Source organism: Phyllopteryx taeniolatus, chromosome 3 (genome assembly GCF_024500385.1).
Source record: "Phyllopteryx taeniolatus isolate TA_2022b chromosome 3, UOR_Ptae_1.2, whole genome shotgun sequence".
Classification (NCBI taxonomy): Eukaryota; Metazoa; Chordata; class Actinopteri; order Syngnathiformes; family Syngnathidae; genus Phyllopteryx; species Phyllopteryx taeniolatus.
The window spans coordinates 8,233,301-8,247,968 of NC_084504.1; the positions used below are offsets into that span (position 1 = coordinate 8,233,301).

A 14,668-nucleotide genomic window follows, 5' to 3' on the forward strand; every position below is an offset into this window, starting at 1 on the left:
AATACATTATAATTCTAAAAATAAATAAAACATAACAAAATAGATCATTTAAGTATTCATGTCATTCTTTTCTCTTCTTCAAAAGCGATAGGTTTTTAAACTTTTCAATTACTGGGGCATGGCTTGTGTCACAGGTTGTGTGGACGTCTGGAGCACGCAGTCAGGTGGCGAGCCCATTTACCACCACCAGATGGCGGGGAGCCAACGGGCCTTGGCCCTCAGCCTGGAGGGTTCCGTCCTGGCTTCCGCAGCCGACTCCGACGTCCGACTAGATGGTGCCAACGAGTGCGGCGCATGGAGGATGCTCGCGCTGACCCGCCTCCCTAAGCCTGTATGTTTTTTTTCTCGTTTTTTTTTTTTTTTTTTTTTTAAATCACCATTCTATTACACACGAGTGAGAATTTATTTCTGCATGTTCTGTCTGTCAGGTCCACAGTTTGGTGTTGGTGCCCGGCAGCAGAGTGCGGCGGCGTGCGCTTACCGCAGCGGTGGCCGGGGAGTCTGTGTATCTGCTGGATGAAGAGGAAGAGGAAGACCTAAGGACCCTCCACTCGGTGTATGGACACCCTGTCACCTGCTTGGATGCCTCTGAGTATCATGTAGCACTCGGGGTGAAGAACAGCAGCTGGGCTATGCATGACGGAGGCAACAAGGTGAGCAAAATGTTGGGACAGTCACCCCCCAGGGTTTGTAATATAGATGCCACAAGATGTCAACAAAGGGCGTAAAACAGAAAGCATCATTGATCATCGACACCACGCTTCTAGCATGTACACATCATAACCCATGTCACACAAACAACTGTATTCAAATTTCAATTATTCAGCACAAACAAACAACCTTCACGAGGGTTATGATATTAACTAGCATATTAACCGAAATAAAATGCTCGTACCAACTGATGTGACATCCCACGTATGCAAACAAATATGTGTGCAAATAATTTAATGGATTAGATGTCTTTTCAGTGAAACAGAAGATGCATTTTCATTATTGTGGGACCTTCTCTGATGTTTTGTAAGACGTCATTTTGCAATTTCAGTGTGAAAGAGACTACTGGCATTTTTCATATCTGCGGCAACCCGTTAAGGCACGTGACCAGAATCCCAGTGGATAAAATACTTATACTAGTTTTGTGTACTTCACATTCTATATCTGTGTGAACCTGTTAAGGCAGCTGACCAGTTGGGATCTACATTCTCTACTGTCAGTGCTGGACCTTCTGATGCAGCCATTTCTCGAGATCGCTGTGCCAAAAAGGATACTGTTGGGCTAGTTTTGTGTACTTTCCATATCTGTGGCAACCGGATAAGGCCTCTTAACTCGTCAGGCCTAAACAAGCAGCTTATACCGGTTCCTTCTCCTATGGGTCTGATGCGGTCATTTTGCAGAATCCCAGTGGAAAAATTACAATTGACACGCTAGTTTTGTGTACTTTCCATTCTATAATTTAGGCAACCCATTAACAGGGTTCCTACGCAAGTATGGAAAAGTATGGAATTTGATTTAATACATTTCCATCCATTCATCCATTTTCTTCTGCTTATCTGAGGTCGGGTCGCGGGGGCAGTAGCTTTCCCAGGGAGGCCCAGACTTCCCTTTCCCCAGCCACTTTATCCAGCTCTTCCGAGGGGATCCCGAGGCACCCCCAAGCCAGCTGAGAGTGTCCTCCCGGTGGGACGTGGCCGGAACACCTCACCAGGGAGGCGTCCAGGAGGCATCCTAATCAGATGCCCAAGCCATCTCATCTGGCTGTGGAGGAGCAGCGGCTCTACTCTGAGCCCCTCTCAGATGACTGAGCTTCTCACCCTATCTCTAAGGGAGAGCCCAGACACCCTGCGGACAAAACTCATTTTGGCCGCATGTATCCGGGATCTTGTTCTTTCGGTCACGACCCACAGCTCGTGACCATAGGTGAGGGTGGGAACGTAGATCGACCAGTAAATTGAGAGCTTCGCCTTTCGGCTTAGCTCCTTCACCACAACGGACTGATACAAAGTCCGCATCACTGCAGACGCTGCACCGCTCCGCCTGTCGATCTCCCGTTCCATTCTTCCCTCACTCGTGAACAAGACCCCGAGATACTTGAACTCCTCCACTTGGGGCAGGATCCCATTCTCGACCTGGAGAGAGCACTTCACCGTTTTCCGACTGATGACCATGGTCTCAGATTTGGAGGTGCTGATTTTCATCCCAACTGCTTCACACTCGGCTGCCAGTGAGAGTTGAAGCCAACAGAACCACATCGTCTGCAAAAAGCAGAGATGCAGTACTGCGGCCACCAAACCGGACCTCCCCTACGCCTCGGCTGTGCCTAGAAATTCTGTCCATAAAAGTTATGAACAGAATCGGTGAAAAAGGGCAGCCTTGGCGGAGTCCAACCCTCACCAGAGTGCGGGCCCGGTGGTACATTTCCTGGTCTGGAAAAGTATGGAAAAATAGTCATTTTTCCAAGACTGTTAAGCAGCTCTATTTTCTAAAACAAAAAAATATGAAGATCTGAAAAAAAAATTTAATACATATTTTTTTAGGCGTTTCGAAGCGCATCTACAATGTTTGTCTGAGAGCACATAGTATTATACCATGGTGTTGGTGAATACCCTTACAACTTCTCAAGTAGTTCCTATCGAAACATCATTACATTGTTCCAAATTAATGCACAGCACCCTTAGCTGATAGATACAGCAGCAAACATAGCAACCTGACACAGAGTTTCCGAAGAGTAAATGTGAAGTACTCCAAGGACAGAAATTAGCAACTTAAAAACAGTAATTAGTGTTTTAATCATTTACATTATTTGGTGATTACAACACCTTTGATGACTGAGATGCTGTTGAGGAATTGAGGGAAATATTAAGAGACAGAAGTAGCACAAAATGTTAACTCCGTATGATTTAAATCAACTTGCAGATGAGGAGGATAAAATAAGGGCAAAGAAAACAACAAAATAGGCTATTAAAAGACACTGAGCTGAGACACTTCCTGGCACAAAATTTGACAAATCCGAACTGAACACATCACTGTTGATGTTATGAATGATACCCTATGCCAATTTTATGCCACCGTCCAGTCAACGAAGACTGACAGAGAGAACAGTTGTGAGCCTGAGCTCACAACTGTAAATAAATGGCTGTAAATATACAGAATTTGTGTAATAATTGATTTTATCATCATACCTGTGGTTGTTACTGTATTTATTATTGTCAAACTAGAAAATCTATTTGCTAGAATACGGAATAGTACGGAGCCCCAGACACAAACTACGCACAAACTACTAATTTGTATGCACACACAAAATAGTTACAGCGTGCGCACAAAGAAGCCGTGGCTCCGTACTGGACTGGAGGGTAACCAAATCGAGCGCACTTTTACGGACTTGTTACAAACGACGCAGCCGAAACTGCAAGACTCATGGGATGGGTTCAGTGTAAGTTTATTTTCTTATCATGTTCTAGTCAATATCTTATTATTCTACATTCAGGCAGTTATTTGATTGGGTCTATTTTTGCTACTTTGTTACAAAATTAATTCATGATTTAACAAGGGGGGTAATTAGTTTTTCACACAGGGCCAGGTAACATTGAATAGTTTTTATTTTCCTTAATAAATGAAATCACCATTTAAAAATAGCATTTTAATTTCGCTTGGGTTATATTCGTCTGGTATTTACATTTATTTGATGATCTTAAACATTAAAGTGGGGAAACTATGCAAAAATATAAGAATTTGAGAAGGGGGCATTTTGAAGGAACTCTGTACGAAAGAGGATACTGACGCGCTAACTTTGTGTACTTTCCATATCTGCGTTAAGGCGACAGACTAATCGGGCCTACGTAAAGTAATTTGCTCACAAAGTGTCTCATCAGCGTTTGACTTCATTAGTACTAGACGTCTTCTATACATAAAGCGTCTCTGCGGGTTGGTGGCTCGTTATTACTCTCCCCACACCCTGGGGCCTCTTAGAAGTTAATGCTAAGCACCTTCGGGGGGGAGATGCCAAGACGCAAAATGAGCGCACCTAAATAGCGCCGAGCCCTTGGAGAGGTCCTGTCAGCCCTCAGTGTAGTTGTTCTGTGCTCCCCAAGTGGCTCCCCCAGGTGGCATGTTTGCACCTTTATATGAGGTACGTCTAGGGAGCATGCCTTACTTTATTTAGGGGCCAGCGTGTAGCCACGAGCGGGTGCGTTTCCCTCAGGAACCAGGAGTCATGCAAGACAATTGCGGTCACCTGATTTGTTCATGTTGTGCAGACATGAGTTTACTCCAGAGAGACAGAAAGAGAGAGCGAGAGAAAGAGAGAGAGAGAGAGAGACTAAAAGGAGAAGAGAGCAAAAGTTAACCACAGGGGGAAACATGAGAAAGATAAAGAAAAAGAAGAAAAATGAGGGAAAAGAAAGGCAAAGACATTAACCCTAGAGAGAAAACTGAGTAAAATATAGAAATAGATAAAAATGGTGAAAAAAGAGAGGAAAAATGTAAAAGGGGAAAAAAGAATAACTCAGAAAAAAAATGGTGAAAAACAAAAAATAACTTTCCCCTCAGAGAAAAAAAGGAGAACAAAGAAATTAAGATGTAGAGAAACAACAGGAAAAGGAAAAAAATGGAAAAAGAAAGACGAAGTTAAGCCGAGAGACAAAAATGATAAAAAAAATATCGAAAAAGGAAGACAACAGAAGAAAAAAAGGCTGTTAAGAAAGAAAAATGTAAAAGGGGAAAAAAGAAACTAACTCAGAGGGAAAATGTGAAAAAGAAAAAAAACAAGTTAACCTCAGAGAGAATTGACCGAGAGAGAGAGAAAAAGTGGAAAAGGAAAAAATGGGAAAAAGAAATACTTAAAATAAAACAAAGGAAAAAGAAAGAGAAAAGAAAAAAGAGAAAAAATGGGAAAAGGAGGGTTAACCCCATACAAAGAAAAGAAAAATATAGCAGAAAAAAGTGGAAAATGAAAAAAGAGGAAAAAAAAGGAAAATCAAACAGTACCGTGGAAACGAAAAATTATTTTTCTGTATGCTGTAATGCATCATGGTTGATGTATTTAATTTTCAAGTGATCAAGATGCATTGTGTGATGCATTGAGGGCAGTATATAGGCTGGGGAGAACCGATACTCACTACACATTTGAACAGCACTTCAAAATGGTCGACGCACGTACTATATAGTGCGCTAAATAGGGGATACTAGCAAGTACTTTTGAACACAGCCATTGTCTTCCAAATGGACAAGATGGCCAATATTCAACAATGAAAGCTTCTAGAAAGGACAATGATTAATCAACAACAGCAAGCTGAGTGTAATTTGACTTTTTTTTTTTTTTTTCATCAAGCTGCCATTCTTTGCCCACAGGTGCTGTGTGTGTGTAATTAAAGCTCTGTTGGCCCAAATAAGCGACACGTACGCATGCACGCACACACAAACACACACAGGAACATACACACACACTCTGCTGGCTCCCTCTTGAGGCTTACATCATTCTCTTTTGTTCCCTCCTGTGGAACGTCTTTATCTCTGCCCGAAGTCCGTCCGTCCATCTGTCGTCTTTTTCGCGTTTACTGATTTCATTAGAAACGTCAGTTTGGCTTGCCTTTTCTCATTTGCGTAAAAATGTGGGCCTGCTAATTGCCCAATTAGTTGGGCTCCCAATGACATCATTTTATGCAGGCAATGTTTTAAGTCACATTTGAGTGTTCTAAACACGACATTCCAGTGTAAACAAAGCAAGTTAGCCATAACATAACAAAAATTAGCTTGTGAAAGAGGGAATAAAATGCAATCAATAAAACATGTACAGTCTGTTAGTGCTCGCTGTTTTGAGGCACAAAATAAGATTAGGACAGGCCAGCTGCCACAATTGTTCATACTATGTGTTACAGTAACAGGCCGACAATGCGCTGTGAGGGGCAACTCTAACCAGTCATATATGGACATCAATGCTTTGTTAAGCTTTTATTTTGAAGTTGCCCGCTGTGAGGGGCAACTCTAACCAGTCATATATGGACATCAATGCTTTGTTAAGCTTTTATTTTGAAGTTGCCCGTCGCAGCGCATTGACGGCATGTTACCGTAATGCATTGTATGAACAATTGTTGAGCCAGTTGGCTGAATTTGTCTTTGTGACTGAATTTGTTAACTTAAATACATATATACATACACACATACATACATACATACATACATAGGGTCTGTGCAGTGTTATTGTGAATGTGGCCTTCGCAGGCCTACCTTCATCTGCATTTTGGTCTCTCTTCATATGGATCTTGCATTCACAATTGTCAACACTCGCCAGGAATAGTTTGCTCCTTGTGTAACAGGACTACGCATACTTTGTTTTTTTGCTCCTTTTTGTTGTTCAAATGAGCATTGTCAGTGAGCAAACTGGCAAGTTGATACACTCATGACGTTACCCACGTGATTACCGGGTAATATGGACGTGCCCATTTGATGGAAGGTTTTGCTGTCAAAGTGCAATAAATCAATATAGAGGTGTATTTTCAGCTCTTAAGCGCTGTTCCCAGCTAAACTAATTAATTACCAGCAATAAAACCATACGTTAATTTGGCCACTGTCTCTCTTTCTCATTCACTGCTATTAACGGATTTAAAAGTCATATATCCATGTTAACTGGGAAGGCTAGTAGTGAATGACTCAAATTAAAAAAACAGTCAAAGTCCCTTGTTTACAAAAAGTTGAAGTCCCTAAAGCATCAAAATGGTTTATCCTGAGTCCAAGCTAACAGTCACAGGAGTAAAACAGGCATGTGGTAGATAGCATGATATCCTCATGTAGCAGTCTACAATTTTACACAAGCAGAAAATCCGAGCTTTGTTCATAAAAAGTTAAGCCTCTAAAACATCACAAAGGTTTGTCCTGTGTCCTGTTAAGCCAACAGACACAGGAGCAAAACAGGCATGGGGCAGTTAGCATGAGAAACTAACATAGTCAGCTAACGGTAATGAGAGCAAAATGGGGAAAGCACAAAAGGCTAACGTAGCCCTCTACATCTTTACTCAAATGTGCCACACCAGCGGCACAAGATTTCAATCAAAGTTCTTAGTATACAAGCGTTCCGAATGCTAAATGTGCATCTCCCATTGCAGATCCACGTGTACAGCTTGGCGACGGGCAAGGCGGTGGCATGTGTTGGGGACTCTCCAGGAGACTTCACCTGTATTCATCTCCACGACGGCAACGCGCCGCACATGATGGTGTGCGGGAACAATGACAGGCGGTGGGTACAGCACATACACAGATGCACAAAAAGCACCCACACGAACACAAAAGCATGCCCACACACAAACAAAACTAAAAAAAAATTGGATAAAGAAACAAAAACCCACACAAAAAACCCACGCAAACATAAAAAACACAAACGAATTCACACAAACTAACACAAATGAAAACACAAGTGTGCACACACAAAACAAAGAATACAGAAAAGACAAACCCACACCTAAACCACACAAATACACACTCACACACACAACATGAGCGCTCACACACAAAAACACATTTAACCCAAAAGCACACAGAAACCACATACGCACAAAAACAAACGCACACAAACTTAACCACTCGACCTGCTGGAAGACGAGCTGTTCCAGCAGTTATACACCACTCTAGGACTACACAATTAATCGAAGCACACTTTCATGATCACGACTTTGGCTCCGCGATTAAATGAGCCTGATCGTTGCTGATTTTTTTACATTAAAAATGCGGGCACTGCTGCATATGAAAAGTGCTTCATTTATAGCACTGCCTGCAACCCAGCCAGCCAAGCCACCAGGCGGCAAACGTATGGTTAAGGCTTTATTAAGGGATGGCACCGCGCTCCGTGGCCAACTTCAAAATAAAAGCTTAAAATGGCTTTGATGTCCAATGTAATAATATATTAAGCTTTTATTTTGAAGTTGGCCCGCTCAGCAAATTGGCAGAGAGGTGGCGTGTCACGGTAAGGCACTATTAACAGTCGTTGTAGTGGGTGCCTTGACTTTAACTTTTCGGCTGTGTGACGAGCGTCTTTGTTGCTGCAGATGTGGACTCAAAAGCGAACAGGAGACGTATGGTTAGAGTGGTTGTTTTATTTAATATTTCAGGTGAGATTACTTGTACAGAGTTCAGTAAAGCTGATCACGAGTGCGGAGGGGGTTCTTGCGTCGGTTGAGGAGAAGAAAGACTTCAGGAGACAATGCGTAGCCAGGCTGGGCTAAGGACACTGCGATGAGATGTTTGAGAGGCACACTCATGGAAGTGGGAATCATCTGGCGCCTGCTTGTCAAGCCGGCAGGATCTTTAAACCCAGTTGATTGCGGATTGGTTGCAGGTGCACAAGAATGAGTGTCCCTCCAGAAGCTGCCCAGCCCAGCCTGAAACAATAAAGCAAACTACAAGTAGTGTGGTGCAGGAAATGAAACCACCAAAATAAGATGAGCCTGTGCCAAACCATCACAGTAACCCCTCCTCAACGGACGCCTCCTATGATTCGCCCAGACCTAACAAAACGTTCTTCAGGGCCATAACCCACCCAATCCACCAGATATTGGAAACTCCGCCCCTGGAGACGGACGTCCAGTATCTTGGAAACCGTGAACGCAGGATGGTTGTCCATGAGCCGAGTGGGAGATGGGGGGTCGACCGGAGGGCCGTAGACACTGGAAGAAACCTGCTTGAGCAGGGAAACATGGAAGGTGGGGTGGACGTTCATGGAAGCCGGTAGGTTCAGACGACAGACACACAATCTGTCCGACCCGATACTCTGGGGCGGAGGACCGGTGACGGTCACCCAGCCGCTTATTCCTTTCCGCCGAGCGGTTGAGGGCTCCTGTAACGGTTTCCCATGCTCCCTTTACTCTGCGGACATGATCCTTAACCGCAGGGTCAGCCACTTCCACCTCCTGGTAAGGGAACAAGAGAGGTTGGAAACCATAACATGCCATGAAGGGCGACAAACCTGTTGCAGAGTGGGTGACGGAGTTATGGGCATATTCTACCCAGGGAAGGAAAGTGCTCCAAGAAACCGGATGGCGTGCGGCGACACAGCGTAAAGTGGCTTCCAAATCCTGGTTAGCACGTTCCGTTTGGCCGTTGGTCTGGGGATGGTAAACCGAGCAGAGGCTGGCTGCTGCGCCCACAGCCTTACAAAACTCTCTCCAGACTTGGGAGGAGAATTGCGGCCCACGATCTGAAACAGTATCTTGAGGGATTCCGTGAAGCTTGAATACATGGTTAACGAGAAGGTTGGGGGTTTCAATGGCTGAAGGTAACTTGGAAAGGGCCACATAATGGACAGACTTTGAGAAGCGATAAATGATAGTGAGAATAAAAGTATTACCTTCGGATGGCGCCCGGAGACAAAATCCACAGTGATATGAAACCAAGGACGGCTAGTAATGGGAAGGGGACGCAGCAGACCACCAGGGGGTTGGTGGGAGGCTTTTCCTTGGGCACAGATGGAGCAAGGCGCCACAAATGCTCTGGTATCCTGGGCTATGCCGGGCCACCAGAAATGCCTGCGAAGGAAATCTAGGGTTCCATGAACTCCGGGATGACAAGTTAATCTGGAGGAATTCCCCCATTAGAGGACTTCAGAACGAGCTACAAACAATCGGTTTGGGGGGCAAGGGGAATAGTGTAACGAGTCGCTTGAAAGATCGTGCTCCTATCTACAGCCTATACGACTTTCAGCGCAGTTAGCAGCTCGAGGGGAATTTTTGATTGTACAACAAAGTCTTGGTCTATGAAGTTATCCTCGGCTCTTGAATCCAAAAGAATCTAAAGAGACATAACATTTGAATTGTAATTTAGACTAGCCGAGAGCGAGGGGACGAAGAAGTTTGGCTCAACAGAGTGCTCTCCACCCCTGATGAGCTAGGCCTTTTGGCCACACTGGACAAGTGACCCCCAGGTGTCCAGCGTTTCCGCAGTAAAAGCACAACTTGCACCACTGCTGTTCTGTGAGGGTCAGACGAGTGGCGCCGAGCTGCATGAGTTCCTCCAGGGGTTGAGGGGGCACAGGAGCTTGGACAGAACAAGCGCTCTGCCCAACGGGGCTATCGAGAGGATTGTTTTTATATGTTTATTTTAAAAAACGCTTGATGAAAACAACAAATAGTTCAAAACAAGAGCTCCGTCGCATACGAGCTCCGTCAGGAGCCACCATATTTACGCCATGTGTAAAAGATGATGTCACCGCGCATTTATGTCGAGACAAAGCATGCTCTTCCTGGCTTTATACGGAATGGCAAAATTTACTTCTGAACACTTTGGCAAAAGGAGTATTCCACGCCTGTGAAAACGAAAGAAATACCATTCGGATTCGGCCCCTTTATTCCGATTGAGGTTTTTATATAGAGCATTATATATATTGCTCCATCTGTGCCCAAGGAAAAGCCTCCCACCAACCCCCTGGTGGTCTGCTGCGTCCCCTTCCCATTACTAGCCGTCCTTGGTTTCATATATATTTAATTATATAGAGCACCTCAAGAGTGTCACAGGTCCCCTGCTGGACCCCCTGCAGTTTGCCTACCAAGCGAACAGATCTGCGGATGATGCAGTCAACATGGGACTGCACTTCATCCTAGAACACCTCGACAGTGCAGGGACCTACGCAAGGATCCTGTTCGTGGACTTCAGCTCAGCGTTCAACACCATCATCCCTGAACTCCTTTCATCCAAGCTTCTCCAGCTCAGCGTCTCACCTGCCATCTGCCAGTGGATTTACAGCTTTCTGACGGGCAGGACACAGCAGGTCAGGCTGGGGGAGGCCACCTCATCCACACGCAGCATCAGCACTGGGGCGCCCCAAGGTTGTGTCCTCTCTCCGCTGCTCTTCTCTCTCTACACGAACGACTGCACCTCAGCGAACCCGACTGTCAAACTCCTGAAGTTTGCAGATGACACCACTGTCATCGGCCTCATCAAGGACGGTGACGAGTCTGCATATCGACAGGAAGCGGAGCGGCTGGAGCTGTGGTGCGGCCGACACAACCTGGAGCTGAACACGCTCAAGACTGTAGAGATGATCGTGGACTTCAGGAGGCATCCTTCGCCACAGCTGCCCCTCACGCTGTCCAGCTGCCTTGTGTCAACCGTCGAGACCTTCAAGTTCCTGGGAATTACAATCTCCCAGGACCTGAAGTGGGCGACCAACATCAACTCCGTCCTCAAAAAGGCCCAGCAGAGGATGTACTTCCTGCGGCTTCTGAGAAAGCATGGCCTGCCACCGGAGCTGCTGAGACAGTTCTACACAGCGGTCATCGAATCTGTCCTGTGTTCTTCCATCACAGTCTGGTTTGGTGCTGCTACAAAAAAGGACAAACTCCGACTGCAACGGACAATCAAAACTGCTGAAAGGATTGTCGGTACCCCCCTACCCACCCTTGAGGACTTGCACGCTGCCAGAACTAAGACAAGGGCGTGCAAAATCCTCTCGGACCCTCCCCACCCTGGTCACCAGCTCTTCCAGCTCCTTCCTTCAGGTAGGCGCTACCGATCAATGCAAACTAGAACTAGTAGACATTCCAACAGCTTCTTCCCTCTTGCAATCAACTTCTTGAACAGCTAACTTACAATTCCATTACAACAAGCTGGCAATTTTTTGACTTGAGTTCGTTGTCACATTTCTGTATTATGTATTACTCGTGCACTCACTGTAGTTGTCTCGCCGTGCTGCACTATTTGCATATAGTGGCCACTCATGCCAGAGTAGCATCTGCTCCATTTGCACACTGATTGAGGAGTATCTGTAACATTTGCACAACCATTGTCCCAGATTATCGCAGTACTCGTCACTTTAAACCGCATACACTCCTTGAAGTCTCAGTGCCCTTTGCACAATGGTCATTGCACCGGACTATTGCGATATTAGCCATTCGAACTGAGGAACATCTTTTTGCACAATTGTTGTTTGTTGTTGTTTTTTGTCAATGTCTTTATGTCTCCAAAGTGTTCTGTAAATTGACTGTCTGTTGTACTAGAGCGGCTCCAACTACCGGAGACAAATTCCTTGTGTGTTTTGGACATACTTGGCAAATAAAGATGATTCTGATTCTGATTCTGATTCTGATTTTCATTCGGTTTGGGCTTCTAAACCGATTGTAATCGAAATAGAAGGCTCCATGTAAACCAGGCTAATCTTTATTCCAGACCTAGGGGGATCCATGTCACAGAGTAAAGAAAAATAATTGAATAAACTAGAAAGTAAATCGTAATAATAATAATAACAATATTAATAACAACAACACTGATTTAAAAGCAATAAATAATAATGAGGGCGAGTCTTATTTTTCATGATTTCAGAGGCTTTTACATATCATTTATCATGATATTTTTGAGGAAAATATATCGTCTTAAAAATCTTTTTATAGTGACGGGCCTATCGTACAGCCTAATGTTATTGCGTTTTATGCATTAACTGTATTTGCTTTCATTAAGTTTCAATTTGTGATTGCACTTTGTAAAAGCATATTTATTCAATTAGCCCTTGGTAAAGTAAAATTTTTGGGGTACATTTATTTTTTGTTATCTAACATTTATTCTTACTTAAAGATTCATTTTACACTGAAAACTGTTACATATTGTTTGTTGAAAAGTAGTGCAATAGAAATAAAGATTTTTCCCTAACATGAGGAATAATTATGATTAATAACCGTGATTACAATATTGATTAAAAAACATGACTATTATTTTAGCCATAATCGTGCAGCCCTAAACCACTGTTTTCTATTGCACTAAATAATTGTTTATATCATGTTTAACATGTATAATAGTGATTTGTTCAAAACATTTCTTTTTCTGTAAATCATTCATTCATTTATTCTACATTGTTTTTGCAAGACAAGCTAATTTATTAAAAAAATTACAATAAAGCAGTGTTAATTCTGATATTTGTTTTAGTGTTTTAAAAAAAGTACAGATAATAATACCATTAAAGTACCGGCCCAATAAGCAGTATCGTTAAGAGTAGCAGTATCATTAAAATCTTAACGATACCCATCCCTTGTACTTCGTGAAACTTTTTTTCAAATTATATACTATACAAAAAATATAGTATTTAATAAAGTATAAATAAAGTATTTCCGACACTGAATGTAGATGGCACCCACAAACACACGCGCGCGCACACACACACACACACACGCACGCGCACATGCGTGTACATGCCAGATGAGGAGGAAAAGCACGAGAGTCTTTGTTGTTTTTGTTGTGGTTGTGTGTTTGGAACATATGAGCTGCCAGGCAAAGATCAGGCACTTTTCTAGCATGGTTTTTTGAGACTCCTTTGTGTGTCCACTCATCATTGACACACCTACCAAAATTCTTGTTGCCAAGTAATATAATTTCGGGGCTGAATTTTCAAACTTGTACTCCGTGACGCTAAGTACGCTAGTAACAAAGAGTGATTAGCGTTTTAGTCATCTTTGTGATTAAAATTAATTTGGCTTTGCTTTGCGTCGAGCTTTTTGCGTGATTGGTCTTCTCTCAGCCAATCAGAGGTCAGCGAGCAAGAGTGCAACGCCCCCCCGCCCGCCCCCACCCCCTGGGGACCTTCGGTTCCATCTGTTGACGCTGTGCCTTCATTACAGTCCATGGGCACTCATTAGCATATTAGCATAATCACATTGGGTTTTTGCAATTACAAAATGTCCAACACAATCGCAGTTTAATGTCCACTCTTGTCTTCTAATTTCATTCCCCCCCATAGGAAATAACAAAGGTAAATTCATCTGTTCTGGGGTCAAACTGTTGCCATCGTAAAACATTTCCTTACCAAACTCCAAGTAACATTCCCAACTTTGACACAAGTATAATATTAACCACTGTGTAGTTACACTAAAATACAGGTAAAATAAAGTAAAACTACTCCTTGCATTATTGGAGAAGGAACAGTGGCGTTTTAGAAGTATTGCTGGAATTCACAATGTCTGTTTATAAAAGTGGCAGCACGGTGAACGACTGGTTAGAGCGTCTGCCTCACAGTTCTGAGGACCGGGGTTCAATCCCCGGCCTCCCCTGTGTGGAGTTTGCATGTTCTCCCCGTGCCTGCGTGGGTTTTCTCCGGGCACTCCGGTTTCCTCCCACATCCCCAAAACATGCGTGGTAGGTTAAATGACGACTCTAAATTGCCCGTAGGTGTGAATGTGAGTGCGAATGGTTGTTTGTTTGTATGTGCCCTGCGATTGGCAGGCAACCAGTTAGGGGTGTACCACGCCTCCTGCCCGATGATAGCTGGGATAGGCTCCAGCACGCCCGCGACCCGAGTGAGGAGAAGCGACTCAGAAAATGGATGGATGGATGTTTATAAAAGTACCGTATTTTCACGACCATAAGGCGCACCGTATTAAAAGGCGCAGTCTCAGTTATGGGGTCTATTTCTGTATTTAACACATACATAAGGCGCACCGTATTATTGGGCACAGGCATGGTAAAACATACGCTAGCTTAAAACATATGGTAGCATGCATGCATGCTAAAGAAGAAGATGAGGACTTTGATGGATTTGTGGATGAGGATTGTTAAAAAAATAACGTGAGTACATTGTTAAATACTTCAATAAAGTATAACCGAACCCAGTTTTGCTCCCGCTGCCTTTTTAAAAACATTGTTTTAGCGTGCATGCATGCTACCGTACGTTTTAAGCGAGTGTATGTTTTAGCATGCCTGTACCCAATAA

General features: G+C 43.7%; 1 protein-coding gene across 1 annotated transcript in view; it reads left to right on the forward strand.

Annotated features, from left to right (window-relative positions):
- The window catches only part of fbxw8 (F-box and WD repeat domain containing 8), a 29,711-nt gene that overhangs the window by 8,226 nt on the left and 6,817 nt on the right, over positions 1-14,668 (forward strand). Inside the window, exons 6-8 of the mRNA XM_061766812.1 lie at positions 135-331; positions 429-653; positions 7,095-7,225. Coding sequence (XP_061622796.1) covers positions 135-331; positions 429-653; positions 7,095-7,225 — 553 coding nt within the window. The remainder of the gene's footprint in view (positions 1-134; positions 332-428; positions 654-7,094; positions 7,226-14,668) is intronic.